Genomic DNA, 27,601 nt, shown 5'->3' on the forward strand with positions numbered 1-27,601 from the left:
CCCGCCAGGGGGCGGTGGGGGTTCACACCCCCACTCCTGCCGCGCGGAGGCCGGGGGCAAGGCCCGCGGTGTGGGGGGGGGGGGTTAACCGCCGGCCCGTGCGGCGCGGGAAGGGGCTCGGTGGGGGGTCACCCCCCCCCCTCCGCCCGGCGGCGGCGGCGGCATTTTCATTCAGGCGGCGCTGAGGGAGCCCGGCGCGCCCGGTGCATTGTGGGACTGGGCTGGGAGTCCCGTTCGCGGGAGGAGGTGGAGGGAGGGTGAGGAGCGAGCCGGTAAGAGGGAGACCTGGGGAGGGGGGGCAGGCGGGGAGATTTAAAGGGGAACCCGCCTCCGCCGTTGCACACCCGGCCCTGCGCTGGGTGGCGGCTTGCCCATGCTGCGGCGTCCGGTCGGGGTGCACGGGGCACGCTTGGCCCCAGCCCGGAGCCCGGCCGCGGGGGGAAGGGGCCGCGAAGCGCCGCCGGGGCCGCTTTAAAAAACTCCCCGCGCCGAGGCTGGCAGACGACGGGTTAAATTTTTCACCCGCCGACATTTTTGCTGCCGCTGGGGCCCGGCGCCGCGGAGTCCCCCGGCCGGGGAGCCTGGCGCGCGCGCCGCTCCTGGGGAACGTTCCACCCGCTCCCCGCCCTCCCCGCGGCGGCGGCAATGGGGGGCGGCGGCGGCGGCGGCGGCTCTCCGCCTCCGGAGCCTGCCCCGGCACCTCGGCTTCCAGCGAAGGGTTAATAACTCGGCTTCTGCTGACACTTCACCTGTCCCCCCCTCCTCCGCGCTTCTGCTGCCGATCGTCCCCCCGTTGTGCAGGGCGCTGAGTAGGACCCTCCTGGGGTGGGGGTGCTTAGCAAGGGATTGCTGTGTGCACGGCTCTTTCCTGTGCACGGCTAGCCGGGCTCCCGCACGGCTGCACAAAGAGCAGCAGCAGAGGCCCTGGCTTGTCTTTAAAGGCAGTAGCTTCAAATTTAAGGTGTCCCAGAGCCATGTCTACCCGGAGCCCTCCGTGCTACACTCCATGGAGAAATGATCGTTGCAGTTCTTCACCTTGTAGATGTCCCTCACTCGGGTTGCTATTTACGGTCTTTGGGTTTATTTTGGGTAGGTACGGGGTCCTGTTCCACTGTATTCCCCCCACACCCAACCTTTTTGTTTTTGTTCAGGGTTGTAGCGTGGCAAGGGTTAAACTCTTAATATTTATGTCACTCTTTTAAAGTAACAAACATCTGGAATATAGAGTCGATTTGCTGTAATAGGCAGGATCGTTTAATTTGCAGATACGTTTAATGCTGAAATGCATTTTTGTGAAGAGTGCCAAAAGTCACATGAAATTTGATCTTGCTTCCAATCTGGTTGCTTCCATGTCTCTGTAAGAAATTACTGCTTGCAGCACATTCGGCTATTCACCAAGAAGTGTGGTGTGTTCCTTTCCCTATTGAGGATTTTGACTAAATAACTGTGTGTAGCTCAACATTTTGTTGTTGAATGCAGGGAATATATTCAAGTATTGGTGCTCAGACTGTGCAAAAAGGAGTGGTTCTTGTCCTTGACTTCTAAATCCTTTTCTAGAGAGGTGGATAGGTGGTGGGTGCTAAGAATATACCAGTCTTAGGGTGAATGGAAGGGAAGTGTTTCCAGACTTAAAAAATGCTACGTTTTCTAGAACTAGTTAGGCTGATGTGTTCAAACATCTCTTTCCCCTAATAGCCGCTATTTTTCTCCTACTTATCTCCATAGGTTTTCTTGTTAGTATCATCTCTGTTAGTTTGTATTACCTATTGCTCATCCAAGGCACGTTCTTGTAATGAGCAGTTGGATTACTGCCCGAGCTTGGGCTTTTGAAGATTTGTTTTAAATAAGTGACACGCCTCCCAGGGATGGAGGGAAAATACTGCGAAGGGGAGTTCAGTTCCCAATCAGCCGTTTTCAGGGACTTTAAAACTGGAATTTCAATTCTGTGCCACATTCAATAAAATAACATCCCTTCGAATTTGTAGAACTTGTTAGACGCCTGTGGAGTTTCTTGATATGCAGTTGGGTCCCTTAAGGGTGTAGATATTTTTTAAATAGTACCAAATGTACTGAATGGAAGTCAGCAGTGGAGTAGAACTTTTCAGTTTAACCCAATAACGTAATCAGCTGTCAGTCGGGGTGCATGCTGAACCCCTTTGATAGGTCTGGCATTTGCTTTCTAAGACACTGCTTATGTAGGTCACTTTAAAAAATTCCAGAAAAGTTGTCATCCTCCCCCTCCGCCCCCAAAGACAAATTGCACAATATCACCACCATTCCCAAGAAGTTAAGTGCTTCAGCCAGGCCAATGATTAGTTTTGGAGCATATTGTACAACTGATACAGTTGAAAATGAGGTCTAATATTAGGTGTACATTAAGAAATTTATTTAATAAATGTCATCAGTGTCTCTTTACATACTCTGATTAGTATTTTTAGTTCCTACAAATTTCTTGCCTCTCAAGACTTTTTGTCTTTTGAACAGCTTTGGTGGATGAACATCATACAATGTAAAGGTAATGTGCCTTTGGAGGAAATATCCTGATTAAATGTTTTCTTTTCTTACTCTTTGTATTACCAGCATATATCTCCTCTAGGGAAAATAGACCAATGGTGTGAACAGGTGTATTTCTGTTGACTCCAAAAGAGGTGCGCCCTCTTAGATCAGAACTGAACTTGCTTCATTGTTTGAAAGATTTTATTTGAAATAGAGGCTATAGCGCGAGGTTCTGATTTTGCAATGAGCTTACTCTACTCCTGTGCATTAGCGTGTTGCAGAATCAGGGCCTAAAGCTTCTCTAAGAGGCTGCTCCCAGTAAGTAAAACAGCAGAACTTCTTTCTTTGTTTGTTAAATGAGTCTGTGGACACGTTTAATTTTTGTAAATGAAACCCTGCTGTGGCATAACTGTAGGGGAAAAGTCATACTACTCCTTGGACTGTCCTGTTAGTGCTCTAGTTTAAATGTCATACGATGGAAGAACTATTGCCTTATAGTCTCAAGATTTTACCTTGCGGGATATGCCCACCTCTTGTAACAGATGGTATCGGCTCAGTGGTTTGATTTACTTATTCAAAGAAAGGAGGAGGAATAAACAGCAAGAAGATGCCTCCAAAAACCCTACATTAATATTTTGTGTATATATTTACTCTGGATATATACAGACCCATTGTGTTGTGCATTCTAAGAATTTTCTGATGTTCCCAATTTTTCTGACTAGGTTGATCAGCAGAGAAACCAACAGATACATTTGCTCAAGGTGAGGGGAAGGTAGCATTCTGTGTGAGAGAACCATGTCTGTTCGGGAGACTTTTAACCCAGAAACTTATGAACTGGACAAGAGCTTCCGTTTGACTCGATTCACTGAACTTAAAGGCACGGGTTGTAAAGTGCCTCAGGATGTTCTACAGAAACTGCTTGAGTCCCTGCAAGAAAATCATTTTCAAGAAGATGAACAGTTTCTGGGAGCAGTTATGCCTAGGCTTGGTGAGCATGTTCCTCTAGTAATAAGTGATATTATTTTCTCCCTGTTGATAAGCAATTGATCAAGTTAACTGTTAGCCTATTAATTTATTTAATATTAAGGTGTCCAATGCATATGCATTAGCAAAGTAGGGATTGTGTCCAGAAATGTGAAGGATATACAGCAGTTCAAATCTAGTAGCACTTGCTGTACAAAACTATTATGCTTGTATTGTCATTATTAATATCCTTTCTGCCAAGCATGTAACTATATGAAGGAGAAAAAAGGAGCTATAAAATGACCCTAAACTAGAGAGAGAGTTCTTAAAAAATGAAATGAACAATAGCCTTTTTCACTAATGGATTCTATACATGAATTATGTGGCAGTTCAGTAACCAAAATAGTAACAATTGATTTCTAAAAACAAATGTATCTATTTTAATATTTCTTCAGTGAATGCAGAATAGGTAATGGGAAACACTACTGAGTCTAATTGTATTTTTTTCTCTCCTAAAATATTTCACATTATTTTCTGACGTAAAGTGAAACTGAGGATTAGTTGTAAATAATTATCTAGCTCCCAAACCCAGCCTCCCTTCATTTCTAAATTAAATTCACTTGTGAGCCAAAAGACAGATTTTTTTTTTTCCCTTTCAGTCCTCTCATTGTGTCACGTTCTTTATAACTTCTGTTCTGCCTGTAGTAGTTTCATGGGAAAGGCTGTCTCTACAAGACCTGTATGGCTCTTGCCAGATTTGCTTTCTCTTTGGCATTTGCATAGTGATGCAAGGAGCACAGAAAAGTAACCTGCAGAAGCAACCTTCACAGGGAACAGGGTGCATGTGGGTATTTTGATATCAACTACAGTTCTTATTTTGGTGTAGATAAATTAGTGAAGATAAAATGTTCAATGATGACAGGTCTTTAGTTCAGTTCATCTGTTTGTTCAGACATATGTATTTTAATCTCTTCTCCACAGTGCAAATTTTAGAAACTCCTCCAGTTCAGGCTTACCAACTATTTTTTTTAAATATTATACTATTATTCTTCCACACAGTGCACTCACTTTAAACAATTTTAATATAACTGTAGATTAACAGGTCACAACATGGTTTCATCGAAGAGGGTCAAATCAGTAGAAAGTCAGTGTTTCCATTTAAACAAGGGAAATCTTTGTATGAAATAGATCTATGAAGTATTTGTATGTGAGGCTCAGTGGCAATGTGATTTAAGAGGATCCCATGATAAGGGATGCTCTGAGCTCATTTGGCCCAAAATTTAATCTTTATGTAGTATTCAACTTTAATAGAAGTGTTTTCATAAGTTTGAAAAAAATGTTTGTTTAGTCTTCTGCAGTTTTTCAACTCGGTGTTGTTTGTGAGAACTAGAAAGCAAACGTGGTTCTAAACAAGAACAAAATTCTTAGTTTAGTTTTTATTTCGCCTTATGAATGGGCAATAATAAATGGTGGGGGGTGGAAATAAACTGAAAGGAATCTTTAAAACTTAATTTTCTCACTGGTTTATTAATAGACTTACTAAGTCTTTTAAAATGTGCTTAAGTCTCTCTAATAAATGCATTTGGTAGTATTTCTTTTGAAGTTTTGTGCTTTTAAAAGACGGCCAGTAATTTCCTTATCTGTGTGTATGGATCGTACTTCTGAGATGCTGTTAGGAAGGAAGATAGCAATATGGGTTATACTTCCTTGGTCCAGCACTCTTGGGACCTGAGTGGTCCTGAATGAGGAAATTTGCCAGACTGCGGGGGTCAGGTCTCCTTGTTTGCCTGGAGAGCTGCCTGCTGGCTGGGCAAGCGACTTCACCCTCCCTGCCCCCCAGACTGGTTGGAGGGTCTCAGCTCCTGAGATTCCCCGCTCTGGGACTGAAGTGGGAGGAGAAGCTCTGTTCCTGGCTGAGCTCGCTGCAACGCCCCACCCCCACCCTTGAGCTTGGCTCCAGGTGTGGGGCTCCCTGCCACCAATGGGGCTCCACTCCGGACCAGCCAGGAGTGCTGGGCGCAGCTTGGGCTCTTTGATCCACCAGCCTCAGTGATCCTGCTGGACCAGAGTGTGCCAGACTAGAGAATTTCAACCTATGGTAGGATTTGCAGAGTTGCACCCTATTCCTATAAGTTGTTTTGACTCTTGAAGCAGTCCCAAATACACGCGGGTATTTTTCCATTCGTAAGAGGCTGCAAATTTGGGCACATACACCCTAATCCTTTGAGCTCTTATATATTGCAGAATCTTTTGCCCCTCTGAAGCCCCACTCTGCTCAGTAGAACTTCACACTGTTTCAGGGGATTCGTGTGTAGGAATTAGCTTGCAGAATGAAGGCCTAAGATATGGACTGTAGCAAAGTGGGGGGAGCATATATTGAGGATATTTATAGACAACTGCTTCCATCAGAGTGGTTCAATTTCAGCAGCTTTCTTAGTATAGACTTATTAGGAGGGAAGACCCATGGATTACAATTTGTTTATCCAGGAGTGCTGCTACACAATCAGTGATCATGCGGGTGCCAAGCTTCAGTGGCACAATAAGACTGACAATAATGGATTTAGAGTGACTATCCAGCAAGACTGTCATAAGGACCTAGCTAGAGACTGATCCAGGCTATGCTTCTTCTACAAGAAGGCTGCCTATCTTTGAGATTTGTCATGAATAGTTACAGTAAATTATTACAGAAGGTTGAAACTGTTGTTTTTGGCAAGGTGGTCCAAGAACAGCCGCATACCAGATTTGAAGTACACTCTCCAGGTTTACCCCCATAATGGCATAGTGTTGGGGAAGTGTTTTCCAGAATAAAGGGGAAAAAAATTCCCATCATAATTAAACTTGCCGTACAATACTAATTTACATCAGATTATCACTCATGGATGTTTACTGCTTACATTTATACCTTCTCCACTTTAGTTTCCTGTCCCTTTCTGCAGTTTTTCTTTGTCTTTTAGTTTATTTCATTTATTTCCAACATACCTCCTGTAAGGAACAAAATTGTGGTGGTTGTTGCTTTGGAAGTAGCTTGTATTTCATAGGCCTATTTTACAAATTCTCTTTTATTGAGAATTACAGTCATCTGAGAGATGAACAAATTTCTGTGGATTGATGGTTTCCTGTCCTTGCAGGAATTGGGATGGACACTTGTGTCATTCCTTTAAGACACGGTGGTTTGTCTTTGGTCCAGACAACAGATTACATTTATCCCATTGTGGATGATCCTTATATGATGGTAAGTTGACTAAATTTGCAATTACATGTATCCCTGACTTTGATTTGTGCTTTCATTATTAATCTGAGTTGTCTACACTGGTTGTAACATGCTGTCTCTTGTACAAATCTGCCATTGCACAGATTGGTTTGTCATGTTTTGCATCTCTTTCATATTTCCATTCCTGTGTCATTTCCCTTATTTGCCAGTACAGTTGCAGGAATGCTTTTTAAAGGTGGGAATGTCAGGAGAACAGCTAATTTTGAAATCAGATCTTCTTCCTATAAGATCAGTGAGCCACTTTGGTTGGGAAAGTGCTATCAAGGGAAATGGGTTTCTCGATGGGGTGTTGAGTTCAGTTTAAATAGAAAGCCCCTTTTATCATCTGACCTACTCAGAGAACCAAATTCCAGTGGGGATATTTTTGAGGTTCTGAAATGGTTAGATAAAATTGCAGGACTAGAAGAACCTGAGTAGTAATACTTAGGAATAATATTGCATTCTTTACCTTCAGAGCTCTGCAAAATCACTAGTTTCCTCAACACTTCCTTGTATTGTCTCTACTTTGCAGACAGAGAAATTGAGATTGAGACAGATTATAGCTCAGATCATCACACGTACTTAGGCACCTAATTCCCATTGATTTCAAAAAAGCCTAAATAGTTTGGAGGAGCTGGGCCTACATGACTCACCCAAAATTATGTAGCAGGTCAGTAGCAGAGTGATGGTTAAAATCCTAAAACAGTAACTAGATTGGGATTTGGGACTAGTTTACAGTTCTGTACTCGGATTACATTACATGTTGAACCTCTCTAGTCTGGCACTCTCAGGTCCTGACCAGTGCCAAACCAGAGAATTTGCCAAACTATGGGAGGTCAATATTGTTTAGCAACATTACTATTGCTTCCACTGCATTCTGGACTCTTAGAAGCCATTTAGGGGTAAATTAGAGCTAAATTACAGAACAGAGCACTGAGAGCCAGGATTGATGTAAACAAACAGGGTGTAAACAAACTTTCTGGGACCATGGCAACCTTGGTCACATCCATGGTACGTGGCTATTGAGCTAACAAAAATCATGCCGGACAATGGATGATGCCAGATTAGAGAGGTTCAGACTGTACCGCCTCTCTCACAATAGAGATGCGTGTGGTTTTTAGAGTACTGTGTGCACTGGTGATCCACATTATACATTTTTTTTTTTTTTTAATTAAGACTATAATAAAGACTGCAAATTCAAGCACTCTTGTTAGGAAATGCCCAAATAAATGCAACCTTAAAGCTCCTTTGCACATACACATTGTACTAATAACACAATCACATACTCTTATTTCTGTCACACCTTCCTACTTCATTTGGGATGGACAGAGCTCAGGCAACCTTAAATTTTCCATTTCCTAACGTCTTAGTGCTTGACTCTGCAAATTTACTAATGTTCTTTAAACAAAGCTTTTGTGCCTGAATTTTCTCGTGTTGAAAATATACTGGGAAAAAAAAACAAATTCCATCAAATGCCATCATAATCACATCCTTGTGGTTCATCAGCAGAATTGGAACCTTTAGTTTAGGACTGGGGAATCCCCAGTCTGTTGGCTCTCGCCTTTGAAGTTTGGGGCTTTTCCACCCACTGCGAGGTGGTGGATATGAAGCCCTGAGCCTCATGGGCCGAGTCAGGCAAACCGGGCTCTGCCATGGGCTCTGCCTGGGAGGGGACAGGAAGCAGCTCTGCATGCTTCTGCACAGCCCTCTCCTGCATCCCTCTCCTGCCCAGGTCACCCACACCCTTGACCAGCAAATCCCAGTTTCCCCGCTGCTGGTTCATTGTCCAGTCTGTTTTAATTCCTGGCCCTTTCTTTCTCCTTGTCCTAATACTTATAACTGGGACAAATTAGGTGGATTTGTCACATGGATAACAAAAGGCTCGTCTGACTCAAAGGTCACCCAGTTTCAAAGCATGGGGGTGCTGGGTCACTTCTAAGTAAAGGTTCGATATTTTTTAAATATGGACAAAACAACATTTTGCTTAGCCCTGCTTTTGGAAATGAATGAACCATTTTGGTTGAAATTTCCAACAGCATTCATCCTGAGGCATATACAAGACATGCAGAGCTGCAATCCAAATGGCTATAGTTCTGCAGAGTTACACGCAATTGAAAACAGTTTTTCTGAGGAAGTGTTGTAGGAAGCCTTAATAGGTGGTGTGGGCTACAAGCCCCACCTGAAATAAGTGGTATGTTTTAGGAGCAGAAGTGAACTTTGTTTTTATGAGTTGACCTTATTCCTAAAAGTAGATCCATTTGTTTCAGGTTTGCAGACTGAGGCCCCAGTTCTGCAAACTGAAGAGGCCTATATAGTTCAGATAAACCTCCAAGAGGTTGGACACTTGTACCCAGACTGATCACAATTATGACCCTTCTGGTGTTTGCCACCACTGAAGGCAAAGAAAGTGTGTTGTTGCCAAGTTTGTCTCCACCTCAGTTTTCTCAGACTTGAGATCTGCAGTGTCTGTGTGTGTTTCCCTGAGGGTTTTACCTATTGGCAGGGTCTTGCATTGGCCTCTTGCCATTAGACAAGAGAACTGTTGTGGTTGTGGTTTTGAAAGCCTTATCATTTGCTCTTAAGAGGGCATAAACCAGCAGTTTGCTTAGTAAATACTAAAGGTAGTGCTTAATAGTTTGATAATCCCAGTACAGAAAGGAAAACGATGAGCCTCCTTTGTTATCTACACAAAACTAGCGGTGCATCTTCTTGGAGCCATTCACTGTGCATAGTCAGTAAGCCTCTTAAAGAACTCCACCATATTCCAGTTTCACATACGTGCTGAGGGCCTCACTAACATCATTGGGGAGGTACGTGAGCATGTATCTGAAGCTTGATGATGGTCCGTTGTGGTCAGATTGTATGCTGCCTGTTAGCAAAGTTTAGGCATATGGTCTTTGCACCAAAGAGCTTTTATTCTAATATAGCTTATTCAGTGAAAATTTGAACTTTAAGATAAATAAGATTTTTTTTAAGTATGATTTCTATCTAGGACTTTGTTTCTTTTGGCCCAAATTGTTAACTTAAATGTGCAGATCAGTTATTTTATCATATTGGGAAACTGCAAAACACAGCCATAAAACAGAGGGTAAGATTTGTTCCATCTCTCTACATGTAAATCCAGATTAATTTGAACTTTATTTAAAGCCTGTGGAGTTACCTCAGGCTGTTCTCAGTTATGTTGGTGTAAGAATTTGGCTGATGTTGTGGGCTTTTTTAACATCCCTCCCCAGTAGGAATGTTCTTCATCAGAGAGCTCAGTGTCTTCAGTAATGCTCCCTTATCAATGAGCTCTTTGCTGTCTCCACTTTGCTCCCTGAATTCTGACAAAAATTGTTCTGTAGACTAAACAGACCTTCAGTTAAGCCCGCATAACTGCATTATGTTCTGAGTGACGCATCTGCAGTCCCATTGCTATCGGCAGTTTTGCATCGGTATAACTGATGGGAACTTCAATAAACCATTCAGAGATAACATACAATAAAGATTAGAACCCAATTCAATGTCTTATAACTATGCTGGTTCTGAAGGGCTAACAAAAGTAGAAAGCAATATTAACTTACTCGGCAAGATCATTGGCTGATGTGAATTACCGTGTTATAGCTCCATTGAGTTCAGTGGAGGTATGATTTAAGTCAGTTCAGAAATGGGCTCCTTGTCAAGTGAGAAATCTGACTCGGAGTAGAGACAGGAAGCAGGCCTGTGGACTCTGTGTGCCAGTTTTACAATCTGAGCATAACCACACATTAAAGGTTACAGCTGTCCTGTTCGTGTGCTAGCTAAACATATTGAAATATTGATCTGCATTTTTTGTCTGCTTATTTGCAGGGGCGTATAGCCTGTGCTAATGTCCTAAGTGACCTTTATGCTATGGGGGTCACAGAGTGCGACAACATGTTGATGCTCCTTGGGATCAGTAATAAACTGACAGATAGGGTAAGGTTTTGGTGATTACTGTGAAACAAGTGGACCCACGTAACTATACTTGCTACAGTGTGTTACTCTAGATGAACCTTTAACTTTGAAGTTTATGTTAATGTCTCCCCCCCCAAAAAAAAAAGTTTTGGCCATTTTTAAAAAGGGCTTCAGTGGGTGGTCTTGGGATGCGACACCTAAGAATCACTTGCATATTGATAGGACTTCTTTGTTTGCTTGTTGGCAGGCTGGTCTTGAACAGTTCTTCTCTGGCTGCACATTTTTTGCCCATTTTTTCAGTTGTATTCTCCCAAATGGTGTCCCTGTTTCTGCTCAGCCCTGTACAGAAGGGGCCTGAGCCAACTCTCGAATACCATGTTGTTAAGTGTGGTATAGGTACTCTGTGGGGTCTTTTATGCCAGGTTTTGTTCCTATGAAGCAATACTGATCTGGTGCCAAAGAAAGTGAGGTGGATAATTGGAAATCATCAGCACCTGTGGCAGGTCAGACAACTAACTTCCTTCTTGTAGGAAGAACTTACCAAGAACCCTATGGGTTTCTCCAGTGGGTGGGATAGTGGGAAGGAGAGAATAGAGAGCAATCTTTTTCAGGGGCTAAATCCCCCTTTCCCCTTTGGCACTAACATGCCTGTGGGCTGCCCCAAATTAAATACCAGGGTGGTGTTTTGAATTTGCAGAGCTTTCTTCAATCCATAAGGAGTAGACTTGGATCTCTGCAATCCTTGATTTGTGCCCCAGATTTTGTCTCCTGTGTGACCTTTTGTGGATGCTCCTACAAGGAGCTGTGAACCCATGACCATACTGTATGGAATATATGTTGCTGGAAGCTAATTTTTTAAGGGCTTGATCCAGCTTCTCCTGAAGGAAAGTCTTGCTTTGGACTTCAGTGGGAGCTGGACTGAGTTCCTAATGCCCTGATTCAGTTGTGAAATGAGTAGACTCTGGTTATATGAAACTCTGACTCTGTACTTTGATCTGTAGGAAAGGGACAAAGTGATGCCTCTAATTATCCAGGGTTTCAAAGATGCAGCAGAAGAGGCAGGAACATCTGTGACTGGTGGCCAAACAGTGCTAAATCCTTGGATTGTTTTAGGAGGCGTGGCCACTACAGTCTGTCAGCCTAATGAATTTATAATGTAAGTTAAATCACTGAACAAAATTGTATGGTGCCATATGAAAGAGTTAAAAATGTGTATCCTCATTTTGAATACCATATGTTCTTTTTCTTTTTTTTTTTTTTAATTCTTCTGGTACATAAAGATGTATTTTCTCAGCACTTGAGTACTCTGGACACCTTGGAGATGGTTGCAAGCACTTTTTCTTGCACTGGTATACTTTCTCAGAAAGTGGGTTTGATTTTTGATATGTTGTGCTCATATATACTCCTTCAGGAGGAAGACTTTACGTTTTGGAGCATTTAGATATGAATGATGGCAGGGGATGGATAGCCTGTTTTTTAAAAACTGGTTAGAAAGCTGGTTTTTAAAATGTTATCTGAAGTACCAGATTAATAATAGTTAAGAACATGAATGTCACACCAGTGCTGTGCTTTCAAGCTATGTTGCCTTGTATCCAATATTAGCCAATACTGAATGCTATGGAGAAAGGCATCATCCCTTTTCTCTGTTGAGTATTGTACCCTAAGAAGGAATTTGTTCCTAATTGGTTCATGTATGCCTTGAATTAGGAGGAATGATAACATATCCTTTGTTTCTTCTCTCCTAATGTACCCAACAACTTAATAGGAAAAAACAGGATTTTATGCAACTGCAGGCATTATCCTTTATATCAAGATCTAATCTCCTTTTAAATATATTCAGAAATTGTCTGCCTGAATAATACCTGCGACAGTGAAACCCATAGCATAATCTTAAGGTAGTGTTTGTTTTGTTTTGTTTTATTTATTTATTTATTTTTAAAGTTGCAGTGCAACTGCAGTGCAGTGGAATGTATGGTCTGTTGAAATGTAATTTTCAAACTAATACAACTAAACTATTCAAGTGTAAATTTTACTTTGTAATTAATATGTGAACACTTCATTTGCAGGCCAGACAATGCAGTGCCAGGAGATGTGCTTGTGTTGACTAAACCCTTGGGAACACAAGTGGCTGTAGCTGTACACCAATGGCTAGATATTGTGAGTAAACTGCTTAGCATGAGGTGAAATGTCAGTGATATTGCTCAAGGCTAAAGCATTTTGAAATGGGAATGCTCATTTATTTAAGGGGATTGCTGCTTGTCCCTTACCCCAAATGCCTTTTTTTGTTTAGATCACAATTTCTTCTGAACAAGAATTTTCTGCTGTTCTATATTTGTACAGTGGCTGCCACAATGGCGTCCATATTCGGTTGGTGCTGAGGCACTACTGTATTAAAGATGATTTTTCAAAATGCTTTGAAATGGATCTGGATGCCTGGCAATGAACAAAGCAATGTCTTGAAATACTGGCCTCACTGACTTCTGTAGAGCCAGGATTTCATCCAATGTTTATGGACTTTATATATAGTCACAGGGAGATAGCCATGTTAGACCGTATCTTCACAAAACAAAAAATCAGTCTTGTAGCACTTTAAAAAAATTTATTTGTTAGGTGATGAGCTTTCATGGGACAGACCTACTTCTTCAGATCTGGAAGTTCTGTGATTTCCAGATCTGAAGAAGTGGGTCTGTCCTATGAAAGCTCATCACCTAATCATTTTGTTAGTCTTCAAAGTGTTACAGGACTGCTTTATTGTTTTCTATATAGAGATACATGGAACCATCTCTGTTCCATGTATTATGCTTTAAGTTTAAGAAGATATCTGTACTTGTACTACATGCATGGAAATATTTCCATGTGTTACTTAAGGCAAACATGTAGCTACTGAACGTAAAAGTGACTAAAATTGGCATCTGTTGTGATTTGGTGCTCATTGTATGTCGTCAGAATTGCCACTGCTTAGTTTGCAATTTTAAAAAGATGCGCTTTTCCTGTTATGGTAACAGCTGAGCCAATAGACTGACAGAAAAGTGAGCTGAAAAGTGAGCTCATATTCAATTTGCCTGGGGTGTCAGCCACTAAATTTCCAGATGAATTTTAATTCCAGAATCTCTCTGAGCAAAAGTGCCGGGGGGAGGAGAATAGCTTGACTTTTCTTCCTTCCCATGGACCCTGGGTTGAGTTTGAAGAATGGACAGTGAGAGAAAACACTTATTTTCTTTATTTTAAGTTTATGAAAAATGTTCTAAGGTCTAATCCTGATCTGCAAAGCTGTAGAGTTATGCCCATACTCTGGCATCAGCAACCAAAATAGCAAAACAAGCCATTTTTCGAATTTGGTGGGGTGTCTTTTTGGTTTTGATTTTGTTTTTTTGTTTTTTTGTTTGTTTTTTTTTAAACACACCTCAATAATTCATAGCTTGAATGCATGTGAATACAAGATGGTCCTTAATCAATAATGTCAAATCTTATTGTAATCCCTATTTTAAGAACAGCACACACTGTGATTTTGTAATATGATACATGTTTACTGTAGGATGTTCACAAAACAACTTTTTACATAATCTGTTTCCTCACACTTTACTCGTGTGTGTTTATACCCATATCTTCCTGACTTTCACTCCTGAACCTTCAGCCTCAACAGGTTCCAGAGCCGCATGCACCTCTTTAAGGACTTCTTTGTGGCTCCCAATGCTGTAATTGCAAAGTTTAAAACAAACAATTTTCAATAAACAGTGAATGTCTAAAAGCCCAACAATGAACAGCTCATATCTAAGTAGCAAACAATATGTGATGTGGAAGAGTTGGATAACTCCCCCTTTAATATGTGCAGTGCATTGTGGATATGATACTGTTACAGTAAAACCCCAAGTTATGTGGGACTTGCGCTCCTGCAACTCCCCACATAACTCAAATTTTTGAACAAGTTGGGGTGGGGAGCTGGGAACCAGGCTGCCACTTGGTTCCCAACTCCCTGCCACTTGCGGGACCCAGGACACTGAACAGCCTGGGCTGCTCAGTTTCCTGGCTGCTTCTCCCTGCCTTCCCTGCCCGCGCCCCCGCCCCATCCCCAGCTGTGCAGCTGGCAGCCTGACAGTGGTGCCACTGGGGAAAGGCAGGGAGAAGGGGCTCTTAGCCTGCTTAGCTGCCTGCAGCTGTGGGCAGCTAGGCAGGGTAAAGGCCTTCTCCCTGCCTTCCCCCTGTGGTGATGTTATCAGGGTGACAGTTGCACAGCTGGGAGAAGGCATGGAGAAGGGGCTGTTAAGGCAGTGAGGCAGGCTAAAGCCTTCCTCAGAGCTCCACTGGGGGCAGCTAAGCAGGCTGACAGCCGCAGAGCAGCTTCAAGTTGTGCTTAACTCACATTAAAGCAAGTTATGTGGAACTTGAAGCTGTAAATTTCAAGGGTTTACTGTATCTTTATATTAACAACGCAATCAAAAATGTCTTGATTTTGAAAAGGAAGCTTGTGGCATTACTGCTGTGAAGGGCAATACACATTTTAAGAAAGAAAACTGAAACTAACTGTGAAGTAAAATTGGCATAGTTAAAGTGCGGTTGGAATGGCTTCAAAATAGAGGAAAATTGAAGATGAAAACAGAGAATTTCAAACTGAATGGCCCTAGTCCTTCCCATTTATATCAACTTCATCTGGGCTTCCTTTGTGTCTCATTTGCAATAAGAAATTCACCACCAACAAAAAAAGGCAACCTCGAGAGGCATTTTTCTTTTAAAAAAACAAAAAACAAAAACAAACAAAAAAACACCACACTACTTTTGCTGAACGGAATCTAGCGGGAGATGCCAGAAAAAAGCCATAGAGGAGCTGCTATACAAAGCAGATCAAGATGAGAACACTGTCACTTAATGGGTGAAATCACCAAATAGAATAACTGTGACTAGTTTTGTGGCAACTCAGCAGATCATAAAATGAGGAAAGCCATTCACAGATGGTGAATATATGAGTGCCTTATCAAAGGATGTGAGCAGTTGTACAGTGATTTCAAAAATGAAATATTTTTTAGGGGGGAGAGGCGGGAGAGAGAGAAGGCTCTGGAGTGAAAGTCAGGAATATAGTGGTCAAAACACACACATGTAAAGTGTGAGGAAATAGAATATGTAAAAAGCTTGTGAATGTCCTGCAGTAAACATGTATCACATTACAAATCATTTTGCTGTCCTTAAAATAGGGGTTACAAAAAGTATGGTTTGATGGAATTTATTAAGGGCTGTCTCATATTCACATTCATTGCAGATCTTGAATTACTGGGCTTTCTACCAAATTTGGAAAAAATGGCTCTTCTAGATCTTTCGGTTGTTGACTCCCTGTGCTAGTGTATTTGCCCACAGAGGACGGGGTAAAATGCAGACAACACTTAAATGTAGTCTAATAAATTCTTTAAATTGTAACAGCCTATGAACTGCAGTATCTAGGCACAGCACAGTAAACAAATATAAATGGAGAAACTTGTTTTGCATTTTTGCAGACCTAAAGATATGAGTAATATTAACTGACTTTAAAATGTTAGCCTTTTTAAAATTAAACTAAATATATCCAAGACGTGGAAGAGTATCCTGGATTAAAGTTGCATAAATTTGAATGTGTTTTAAAACACATCCATAAAACTAGAAAATAAACTGAATGACTCATGTCTCTCTTTTCACCAATAGCCAGAAAAATGGAATAAAATCAAGCTAGTGGTTACTCAAGAAGATGTGGAACTAGCATACCAGGAGGCAATGATGAACATGGCAAGACTCAACAGAACAGGTACAAGGAATGAGAATGCCCTAGAGCTCTGGGGGTTTTCGGCTTTCCTTTTTTTTTTTTCAAATCCACATTTAATTTAATCTGTGTTCAGTGATGAAATAAACAACATCAGCTTAGTCTCTCCTTTTTAATCTATTCGATGTTCATGGAACAAAATTTAAGAAGACCCCTGTTTCTGATATAACAAAGGCACAATGGTGCTTGAGATGAAGGTCTTCCAGATGAGTGCAGTAAATAACACAAGTTAGAGCAGCAGTTGTCAACGGAGGTTCTGTGGCCCATTGGGGGCCATGGTAATGTGTTTGGGCAGGGAGGCATGGGACCCTCAGCTGAAGGCACAGGCTGTGTCTACATTAAAGATTTTTATTGACGGAAGGGGCCTTTTTTAGCCATAACTCAGGGAGTGTCAACACACAAAACATTCTGTCAACAGAGCCTCGACAGAACTTTGTATTTGTCTTAACAGTGTTATCCCTCAAAAATTTGAGGAGTCATGCTCTGTGGACATCTTGTCTACACAAGTGCAGTACAAGCACTTCTGTCAACAAAAAGGGCTTCTGATTCTCTGGGAAGCCCTTTTTGCAGAGCCTCCAGTCACCCATTCTGTTGACAAAGGGCAGGGTAGTCTGGCTGCTCTCTGCCAACACAGTGGATTGCTCTCTCCGTCTGCTTTTGTGTGTAGCTGCACTGTGTCAGCAGGGTTGGTCAGATGTTACTGTCCACAGATGTTTCCAGTGAAGACGTAGCCACAGTGTTTCCTGCGCGCGTAAATCCAGGACTGCAGTGCCCCCTCAGCTGGGTTGAAGCCTAAGCTCTGGCATGCAGTTGGTGGGGGGGGGTATGGGTGGGGGAGAGAGAGGGTATTGCCCGCCCCCACCCCCCCGAAATTGCAGTGCCTTATGTGGAGCAGGGCAGCTCCACACCCTCCCCACCTCTTCCAAGACCACATCCTGTGGCCTTGTTGGAGGCTGGAAGGTGGAACCAGGCAATGCTGGCACCTTACAGCAAGCAGTTACTGCATTCCCTCATTGCCTGCTACTGGTACCCAGGATTGTGAGTGTGCCCAATCCCCCATTTGATGGCTTCTGCAGTCAGTTGCCCAGGCAGAGGGACCTGGCTTCGGGGCTCACAGAGCTCTTGGGGAGCAGTGAATGCAGGGGGAAGCCTCTAGATACTCCTCTCCCTGCACCCTGAGTTACTCCCTGCCTGTGTATAGCTCCCAGTTGCCATCTGCCTGCTCCCTGAGCTGTGTTCAAACTTTTTGAAGTGCTCTTCTCCTACCCTGAGTTTATAATTTTTGGTTATGTGCCCCTGCACCCCAAACAGGCTGGGAGGCCTGCCCTGGTGATTTGGGGTTGGAGGTGAAACTCCCTTCCCAAGCCCTGCTGGGCAGAGCTGAGCCAAACCCCACTGGGTCTTGCCTCCAGAATGTAGACATCAGACTGTGCTTACATCAGAGGTCCCATTCTGTTCTGTTCTGTTCTGTTCTCTGCCCCGAGCTTTTTATGTGGCGGAGAGGAGAGGACCAAAAATCCAAAACACATGAGATCTGAGCTGCTTCATTGCTTTTTTTTGCATTTCTCTGTGGTGTCTAACAAAGCCCTGGATGGTAGGGGTGGTCAAAACTTAAAATTGAATTTTCACAAAAACTTCTCACGTTTTTATTTTCATTTGTTTTGAATTTTGTTTTGGGGTGTTTCTCCTTCAGGACCCTCCCCACCCAGGTTCTCGTTTTCTTGTCCTGCTCTCCCTCCCCTTTTTTCCTTCTGGAAAAAGTGGTATGTCATGTATGGGGTATTTTTCTGCTTTTACCATAGAATATCAAGCAGTGTAATTTTTTCTTTTTGGACTTTTAAGGGGGAAGAGGACTGAATTGAGAGTTTAAGTTGAAGCTGCCAGGATGTTTAAAAAAAATTTTTTTTCTCACTTGCTGAGATTTTACTTCCCTGGTACTTGCTACCTCATTCCAGGAAAAGACAGATTCAATAACTGAGATTTCTAATCTAAAAAACCTCTCAAGTGTTGTTCATGCATCAGAAAATCTTTAAAAAGGGCAAGACGTTTTTCTTGCTCCCCTTTGTAGGTCACCTTTCATAGCACATAAATGCACTTGTCTACAGTTATTTTCCTGCATGTGGAAGTTCCTTTTTACCAGCCAGGAGCTTGGCAATTGCAAATGCCCAAGGATTCCGTGAATGCTTAGGTGGGGTGGCTGGAACATTATGGAGTTGGCTCTACTTGTCTGTGTCTACTGCATGACCTGTACAAACCAAGAAACTAATGCAATCTGAACTTTACAGTTAATTGGCCAAGCTAAACCCAGGACACTTAACACCTTCATTTAGAACATGCTCATAAATATAATTTAATTATGCTGAAAAATACACTATCAAATCAAATGTTTAAAGAGAATCTGCTGAGTGCCTGTGAATTTATGTTGTCCCGAATTTTAACTGACTTTTCCACTGAAAGATTTCACGTATGAAGGTTTTTATTTGAACAGGGAGGTTAAATAGCTTTCCTAAAGACATGTAATACCATTTTAATTTTCTCTGTCATACTAAATAATTGTTACTTTACTTGTTTTTCTTTCCCCCTTGTCAAGCTGCTGGACTCATGCACACTTTCAATGCACATGCAGCTACAGACATCACAGGTTTTGGAATCCTCGGGCATGCACAGAACTTAGCCAAACAACAACGAAATGAGGTGTCCTTTGTTATCCATAATCTTCCTGTCCTAGCCAAGATGGCAGCAGTTAGCAAAGCATGTGGTAACATGTTTGGCCTCATGCATGGGACCTGTCCTGAGACATCAGGTGAGTGACTTATTTTTTTCTTTTCAGAATTTCAGTCTTTCAGATGTGTAGCTACCAACATGAAGTGTTGAGCTCTGAATGGTGGTATGAGGTTAATAAGAGCATTGGCTCACAGTTAACTTTTTCAGCCTGTATCAAACAACGAAGTTATTTTGAAAGCGCTTCTCTTATGAAATACAGCATTAAAAAACCTCACGTGGGGAATATCTGAAACTTCTAGAATAACAGTTAATGATGGTTCTGAATTTGTTTAAAGTCTTATTTCTTTAAAATATTAATTACAAATCAGTGAATATTTGAATATGTGCAGATTACAGTGCAGCTAGCACTGCATTTTTTCAAAAGTAACTGGCAGTAGCATTGCAGGCAATCAAATAAGTGTTTTTCTTTATAAAACTGTTTTATAGTAGTGAATTTTAGTCATGGATTACGAACCCCCTGAGACTGAATCTGTCGCCCTATCTATACCTAGCACAAGCATCAAAAGTGCAGGTTTTGTTTCCCCCACTGCCATTTGAATGTGTTGCAAATATGACCTGGAGAGACAATTGCTAACTGGGAAAGGAATTTGTTTTCTCATTATTTGGTCTCTCTAGAGCCCATCAAGTAAGTTGCCATTTGTAAGGATAATTTTGTCCTATTTCCATCCATCTGCTAGAAATTAGGCTGATAATACCAAATCCATCCTCTGAACAGCTATCAAGTGGCAACAACTCTTAGTCACTACTACCTAGGGGTGCATTCAAATCAGACCAGGAGGTAAACAGCTCCCTGTCGTGTTTGTTTATCTTTTTTCCTTGCCGTACAACTTCTTAGAAGACAAGCTTATGGTGTGCTTTTTTTCTCTTTCTACCTCATTTCTCCTCTTGGTCTTGTATTTCTTCTTTACTTTCTCTCTTCAGTGTGTGATACATTCAGTTGTTCTTTAGTCATAGGTATTTAAAGAGAAGCTCTGTCCTCTGGAGACTTTGTGGCTCAGATGCTCAGGGTATGGGATGGAATTTCTTTTAAGAATTCAAATCCAAACCCAGTCAGCACAGATGAATAGTAACAGAGAGGAAGCTGTGCTAGTCTATATACTATCAAAACAAAAAGCAGTCAAGTGGCACTTTAAAGACTAGCAAAATAGTTTATTAGGTGAGCTTTCGTGGGACAGACCCACTTCTTCAGACCATAGCCAGACCAGAACAGACTCAATATTTGAGGCACAGAGAACCAAAAACAGTAAGCAAGGAGGACAAATCAGAAAAAGATAATCAAGGTGAGCAAATCAGAGAGTGGAGGGATGGGGGGGAAGGTCAAGAATTAGATTGAGCCAAGTATGCAGACGAGCCCCTCTTGCGACTCAGAAAGCTCCCATCACGATTTAAGCCATGTGTTAATGTGCCGAATTTGAATATAAAAGCCAGCTCAGCTGCTTCCCTTTCCAGAACGGCACGATAATTCTTCTTCAGTAACACACATACCGTTAGGTCATTGACAGAATGCCCCATTCCATTAAAATGTTGACTAACTGGTTTGTGGATCTGGAGTGTTTTGATGTCTGTTTTGTGCCCATTGACCCTTTGTCTAAGGGAGTCAGAAGTCTGTCCAATATACAAAGCATCTGGGCATTGTTGGCACATGATGGCATATATGATGTTAGTAGAGGAGCATGAGAAAGTGCCCATGACTCTGTGAGTAACCTGGTTAGGTCCAGTGATGGTATTTCCAGAGAAGATATGTGGACAAAGCTGGCAGCGGGCTTTGTTGCGGGGAAAGGTTCCGGGACTGGTGTTCCGGGGGTATAGACTGTGGCTGTTAGTGAGGATCCTCGTAAGGTTGGGAGGTTGTCTGTAGGAGAGAACAGGCATGTCACCCAGGGCCTTCTGGAGTGTAGCATCCTGATTTAAGGATAGGTTGTAGGTCTTTAATAATTGGTTGCAGTGGTCTGAGTTGGGGGCTGTAGGTGATGACCAGTGGTGTTCTGTTCTTGGCTTTTTTGGGCCGATCTTGGAGGAGCTGGGCTCTGGGTATTCGTCTGGCCCTGTCGATTTGGATTTTTTACTTCTGGTGGGTAATTCAGGTTTATGAATATTTGGTAATTACCCACCAGGAGAAGTGAAAAATCCAAATCGACAGGGCCAGACGAATACCCAGAGCCCAGCTCCTCCAAGATCGGCCCAAAAAAGCCAAGAACAGAACACCACTGGTCATCACCTACAGCCCCCAACTCAGACCACTGCAACCAATTATTAAAGACCTACAACCTATCCTTAAATCAGGATGCTACACTCCAGAAGGCCCTGGGTGACATGCCTGTTCTCTCCTACAGACAACCTCCCAACCTTACGAGGATCCTCACTAACAGCCACAGTCTATACCCCCGGAACACCAGTCCCGGAACCTTTCCCCGCAACAAAGCCCGCTGCCAGCTTTGTCCACATATCTTCTCTGGAAATACCATCACTGGACCTAACCAGGTTACTCACAGAGTCATGGGCACTTTCTCATGCTCCTCTACTAACATCATATATGCCATCATGTGCCAACAATGCCCAGATGCTTTGTATATTGGACAGACTTCTGACTCCCTTAGACAAAGGGTCAATGGGCACAAAACAGACATCAAAACACTCCAGATCCACAAACCAGTTAGTCAACATTTTAATGGAATGGGGCATTCTGTCAATGACCTAACGGTATGTGTGTTACTGAAGAAGAATTATCGTGCCGTTCTGGAAAGGGAAGCAGCTGAGCTGGCTTTTATATTCAAATTCGGCACATTAACACATGGCTTAAATCGTGATGGGAGCTTTCTGAGTCGCAAGAGGGGCTCGTCTGCATACTTGGCTCAATCTAATTCTTGACCTTCCCCCCCATCCCTCCACTCTCTGATTTGCTCACCTTGATTATCTTTTTCTGATTTGTCCTCCTTGCTTACTGTTTTTGGTTCTCTGTGCCTCAAATATTGAGTCTGTTCTGGTCTGGCTATGGTCTGAAGAAGTGGGTCTGTCCCACGAAAGCTCACCTAATAAACTATTTTGCTAGTCTTTAAAGTGCTACTTGACTGCTTTTTGTTTTGATAGTACAGATGAAAAATATCATTTGGGGACCTATGTGAATGTGCTTGTTAGCTTGCATCATAGGCACTGACTTCTCTGGTAATGTGTGGGGGAGGGTGCTCAACAGCCTCCATCACTCTACCATTCCACCTCTTTCCCCCAAGCTGCCACCCTGCCGCTTCCCACAGTGCCCCAGCTTCTCCCCATTCCTCCAAGAGTATACTGAATGTCGTACTGCAGTAGGCTCTGAGAGGCAGAGGTGTGGTCAGCTGGGCTGCTAGTGGACAAAAATCACTAAAGGGACGGATGAGCTTGGCTGCTGATGGGTGCTGAATTCCTGCTAATTTTTCCAACCTTGGAGTACAAATGAATCCTGTGGTTTATTTCTTGGTGGGTAGATGTCTGCATAATGAACCCCACCTCAAATGGGACCAATTGCCTTATTAGTACCGGCAGAGAAGCCAAATGCAGCATGGGAATGTAGACTGAACAGTGGGCACTACCTTCTGATGAGTGAGAAGCTCTGGTAGACCAGGAGATAACAGTGTTCCATCTTGCACTGGTCTGTTCTGGCCCTTGTGCTATTCCTGCTCTGTAAATTGAGTACATCAGTCTCAGGGATGTCCATGCCACACCTTGGCCAAGCACTCTCCCCTCCTAGGAAAAAAAGAGCTCTGGAAATGAAATGACAGGGTTCATAAGGAAGGCATGTCTTGTAAATTTGGTTATGAATTCCTTTCAGATGGCTCCGCAGTTATTTACATTCACTGTAGATGTGGATGTTGCTTGAATTCCTTTCACCAGTTTTCCATGTATCTCTGGCTTTTGATTTGAAAGATGTTACAGAACACGGGAGTTGGACTTCATGGGTATTTGTAACGCTTCCTGTATTTCTTGCAGGATAATTGGAGTGATTATACTTTGTTTTCTTAAGCTATAGATGTTGTTGTATTTCAGGAAGTTTCCTATTTTACAAACAGATTTTTGTAGCAGTGTACCACAAGTGATGGATAGCACTCATAACTGCTGTTTCTTGAGCTTCCACCAATACCAGTGTTAGGGTGACGAGATTTTTAGTAACAAGCAGTAGATTCTACATAGGGGGGCTGACAGAGTTGCCAAACCCCTGAGCAAGGCATGGGAAAGCCAACTCTGCGCCCCTCAGAAGGGACAGGACCTATGGTAGAACAGGTGGGGCTCAGGCTTAGCCTTCACCAGGCAGCCCTTAGCACTGCATTGAGTGTGCCATAAGGGCCTCTGGCAGTGATTTAAAGGGCCTGAGGCTCCTGCTGCTACCGTTGCTAGGCAGTTGCCCCTTTTGCCCCCTCCTCCCTCTCTCCCTTTCGGTCAGTGGGCCTGATGCTACATTAAGAACTGGTGAGATATACCTGTCTGGAACATGGAGTTCAGGTGAGAACTGGCAAATAGCCTCAACTTATGACATCTCTTTTTCTACAAATCATAATGCAGATGTATAATTGGCATATGATATAAGGAGGAGGTGAGGGAGAAAATTGATTTCAGGTTATTTCCTTGCACCTTTACAAATCATTTATCATATTATGCTTCCCAGCACTCCTCCCTGTTTGTCTAATTGGTATTAAAGTTGTTTACTTGAAAGTCAAATGTAAGTTGGACTTTCATTATTGAAACTGATTTTCTGATCCATTTGCATCACTAATGAAGCAACTATTGAACTTTGATGCAGAGACTTCCATGGTAAGAGCACTTCTGCCTGGGATATGTTTTGGAGTAGTTTAAACATCATGGGTGGAAGCTACACTAGCCCAAAACTTCAAAATGGCCATGGAAATGGCCATTTTGAAGTTTACTAATGAAGCACTGAAATACATATTCAGCGCCTCATTAGAATGCTGGCATCTGCAGCACTTTGAAATTGACGCAGCTCGTCCAGACGGGGCTCCTTTTCAAGAGGACCCCAGCAACTTCGAAATCCCCTTATTCCTATCTGCTGTTAGGAATAAGGGGTTTTGAAGTTGCCAGAGTCCTTTCAAAAAGGAGCCCCGTCTGGATGAGCCGTGTGGCAGCGAGCCACGTCAATTTCGAAGTGCTGCGACTGCTGGCATTCTAATGAGGCACTGAATATGTATTTCAGTGCTTCATTAGTAAACTTTGAAATAGTTTTGGGCTAGTGTAGACACAACCATGGTGGTTTTTGCCTTTCTGCTTTTGTTGCCTTTGTAAAGAACAGGGGTATGTATGTTCCCAAATGCCTGGAAAATGTAGGTGTTTTCATGCATAGCAGACAGAGCCCACATAGCACCTAGAAATGTTTATATATAATGTTTGTTATGATTATGACTGAAAAAACTGCAGCCTTAAAGATGGTTTCTGTACCATGTAATCCCTTTCTCTTTTTGTTTACATGGGAAGAGTATCCAGTAAATGAAGGTGCTCAGAAGAAAAATAATCTGAAGGCCATGGCATGCCATTAGCCTGCAGCTACTCCAACCACCTGTTGTACATAAGATAAGCAGGATTGGCACACTTTTTTAGAAGAGCTCAAAGAAACTCTTGTGTATTGCTGGAATTTTTGTGGGTGATTCAGTAGATAGTGCTCTTCTCTTGGAGTTTCTTCTAAATCAGTGACCTATAATTATAATGGGCATTGTGCTACTGGATGCACCATCCTAGCTAAGACATAGGACCCAAAGTCTTTACTATGTCTGGTCACTTAAGATACCGTGGCACTTTTCAATAAGAGTAGGAGTGCCCTGGCTAAATTGTTCAGGGACTATCCATTGTCTGTACTAGAGGGTTCTTTTGAGGGTGCTTAAATGTAGTAGTAGTAGTAGTAACTTACAGAATCAAAACAAAAAATTACTGTTTTTTGGTTCTCTGTGCCTTAAATATTGAGTCTGTTCTGGTATGGCTATCGTCTGAAGAAGTGGGTCTGTCCCACAAAAGCTCATCACCTAATAAATTATTTTGTTAGTCTTTAAAGTGCTACTTGACTGCTTTTTTGTTTTGATAGCATATAGACTAACACAGCTCCCTGTTACGTAACAGAATCAGTTTCATAGGTCTCCTTCCTCTCTCATCAGGTGCTGTAAGGTTTGATTAATAAAATCAACTTACTTACAAATCTTTCCATTTAGTGCTTATTGCCACAGTATCTGATCATGTCACTTGCATTGTTGGATTTGTCGTCACAATAGTACTGGCAGGTAGTGAAGTATTTTCAGCTTTTTTACACAAACTGAGGTGGCAGGAGGTTAATCACCATGCTCAAGGTCCCAGAAGAACAACTCAGATCTCTCAAAATCCATTCCAGTTCCTTTCAATGTCCTGAAAAAGGATGGGCTTGCAAGTAATTGTTTGAAGAAAGGCATTGAAGAAGCACCACCGTATTCCTGTTTTTACTAAATGAATGCTGAATACGCTGCTTTCATTAGCAAATGTTACTTTCACAGATTCAATCAGTAATGAGTGTCAGGGAGAGGGTTTTATGGAGAAGACTGTTTGAAAACACTAGTCACATAAACAGCCCTACTAAAATCAGATTGAGTATCAGAGCAAGACTTCTAGGGTCAGATCTAGACACAACTTTAGATCATATTCTGAAATCTTTATTCACTTTGAACAGCACTTTGCTATGAGCAGTTCCAGTGAAATCAGTGGACGATTCAGGTAGTATGGACATGGGAGTCAGGGTACCGGAACAGGGTTCTTTATTCATCATAATGTTATGTGAATATATAGTTGGGGTGAGTTACAATATTTATTATATATTTGCAAGTCCCTTGTGTTTCAATATATCTTTTGTTCTTAGCATGTTGCTTGTTCACTGACTTTTGCAGCATATTTGGTTAAACTTTATTAATTATGGATATAGTAAATTTCCTCCATCACAGTAACAAATAACATCAGAAAGACTTACCCAATCATCTTCAATTCTTATTCTGTCAAAGAAATTCTGAAATCAACAAGAGATCACATGAATAAGGACTGCAGAATTGGGTTCTAAATGTGTTTGATGTTGAAATGCAACCAAAGGTTAATATTGCTCCCTTTTCTTTGCAGGAGGTCTTCTTATCTGTTTACCACGTGAACAGGCAGCACGTTTCTGTGCCGAGATCAAATCTCCAAAATACGGCGAGGGTCACCAAGCATGGATTATTGGGATTGTAGAGAAGGGCAACCGTACTGCCAGAATTATAGATAAACCACGAATCATTGAAGTTGCACCACAAGTGGCCACACAAAATGTGAACCCGACACCTGGTGCCACTTCTTAATCTAGATAAAATAGTTATTTGTTTTTTGTTTTTAAATAGATCTATTCCTTTATCATCTTACAATTTAAAGAACTGTAAAAAGAAAAACAAAAAAAAACAAAACCTTCATTGTGTCTGCACATCTGATGGCCTTAGGTCAGTCTGAGTGGATACAATTAATAAAATAAAATCCATTGCCTTTTTTTCCTGTTACATTAACTGAAGATGCACCTAATCTTGAGGCAGCTTCTGAGTTGAGAATTATATTGTTATCCAATACTGTTGATTCATTTTGAATCTTTAGACACTTATCTCTTGCCGCATAGGCTCTTTTTAAAGGTGCTTTCACGTAGCACAGACATTACCAATAGTAGTGTCAAATAGCTGTGTGTCCTTTCATTAAATGTATATTTATCATTAAGTCTAATTTTTGGATGCCTTGAATGATATTCTGGAAAGGCAGTAAATTTGTAGGTGACAATGTGTTTACTCAAGTAGTAAGAGGGTTGCATGATTACATTCAGTCTTTGATTTGTGAAGTTTAGTTTTACCCAAGATCTTCTACAACCCTGGACACTGCTTGGTAGCACACTCTGTTAAACAAGTGCTAACTTTGCATGGAAAGCACTTCATAGTTGAAGGAGAAATTTTAATTTCATTATTTGTAGACCTGACAATATTTACTGTATTATCAATAACTGTTTCTTTATTGATAGTAAGGAAAAATAATAATTGCTCAGTTTTGCAACGTGATTGGGTGTGCTATAGTACAACAAAGGAATTGCAGACCAAAAGGAGTTTTCTATATAATATTCATTTACAATTCACTATATAATTAACTACACAAATAATTTTTAAATATAATCACTTCAAAAGCAAACCTCTGTTCTGTGGATGGTAGTGTTTAATACATTTTACATTTTTGTATAGTGATTACAAACCTTTTTTGTTTCTTTAAAATCAGCAGCTATTTAGTATAATTTTAGTACTTTTGTTCTTTGCTCAGATACTTTTTGTGAACGCTTCTGTGATCTGTGTTTAAAATCTACATTGCCAACTTTGCAGCTTGAACTTAAGCTTGTTATTCAAATAAATATTTAATTTTTTTTA

At 41.8% G+C, this 27,601-nt stretch overlaps 1 protein-coding gene across 5 annotated transcripts; it reads left to right on the forward strand.

The window, feature by feature from the left end:
• Nucleotides 1-252: 252 nt before the first annotated feature.
• Nucleotides 253-27,601, forward strand: SEPHS1 (selenophosphate synthetase 1). Of its 5 annotated transcripts, XM_075017822.1 has the most exons (11): nucleotides 534-1,089; nucleotides 2,485-2,515; nucleotides 3,219-3,484; nucleotides 6,588-6,691; nucleotides 10,538-10,645; nucleotides 11,626-11,780; nucleotides 12,691-12,781; nucleotides 16,292-16,391; nucleotides 18,997-19,209; nucleotides 24,648-24,741; nucleotides 26,296-26,415. In XM_075017822.1, the coding sequence occupies exons 3-10, from the start codon at nucleotides 3,292-3,294 to the stop codon at nucleotides 24,707-24,709; spliced, it is 1,026 nt and encodes a 341-aa protein (XP_074873923.1). In that variant the 5' UTR covers nucleotides 534-1,089; nucleotides 2,485-2,515; nucleotides 3,219-3,291; the 3' UTR covers nucleotides 24,710-24,741; nucleotides 26,296-26,415. The 5 variants fall into 5 exon arrangements, with proteins under 5 accessions (XP_074873906.1, XP_074873923.1, XP_074873889.1 ...); XM_075017788.1 differs by lacking the exon at nucleotides 24,648-24,741 and having other exon boundaries at nucleotides 536-1,089; nucleotides 26,298-27,601; XM_075017813.1 differs by lacking the exon at nucleotides 26,296-26,415 and having other exon boundaries at nucleotides 536-1,089; nucleotides 24,648-26,287.

This window comes from Carettochelys insculpta, chromosome 1 (assembly GCF_033958435.1).
Source record: "Carettochelys insculpta isolate YL-2023 chromosome 1, ASM3395843v1, whole genome shotgun sequence".
Taxonomy (NCBI): domain Eukaryota; kingdom Metazoa; phylum Chordata; order Testudines; family Carettochelyidae; genus Carettochelys; species Carettochelys insculpta.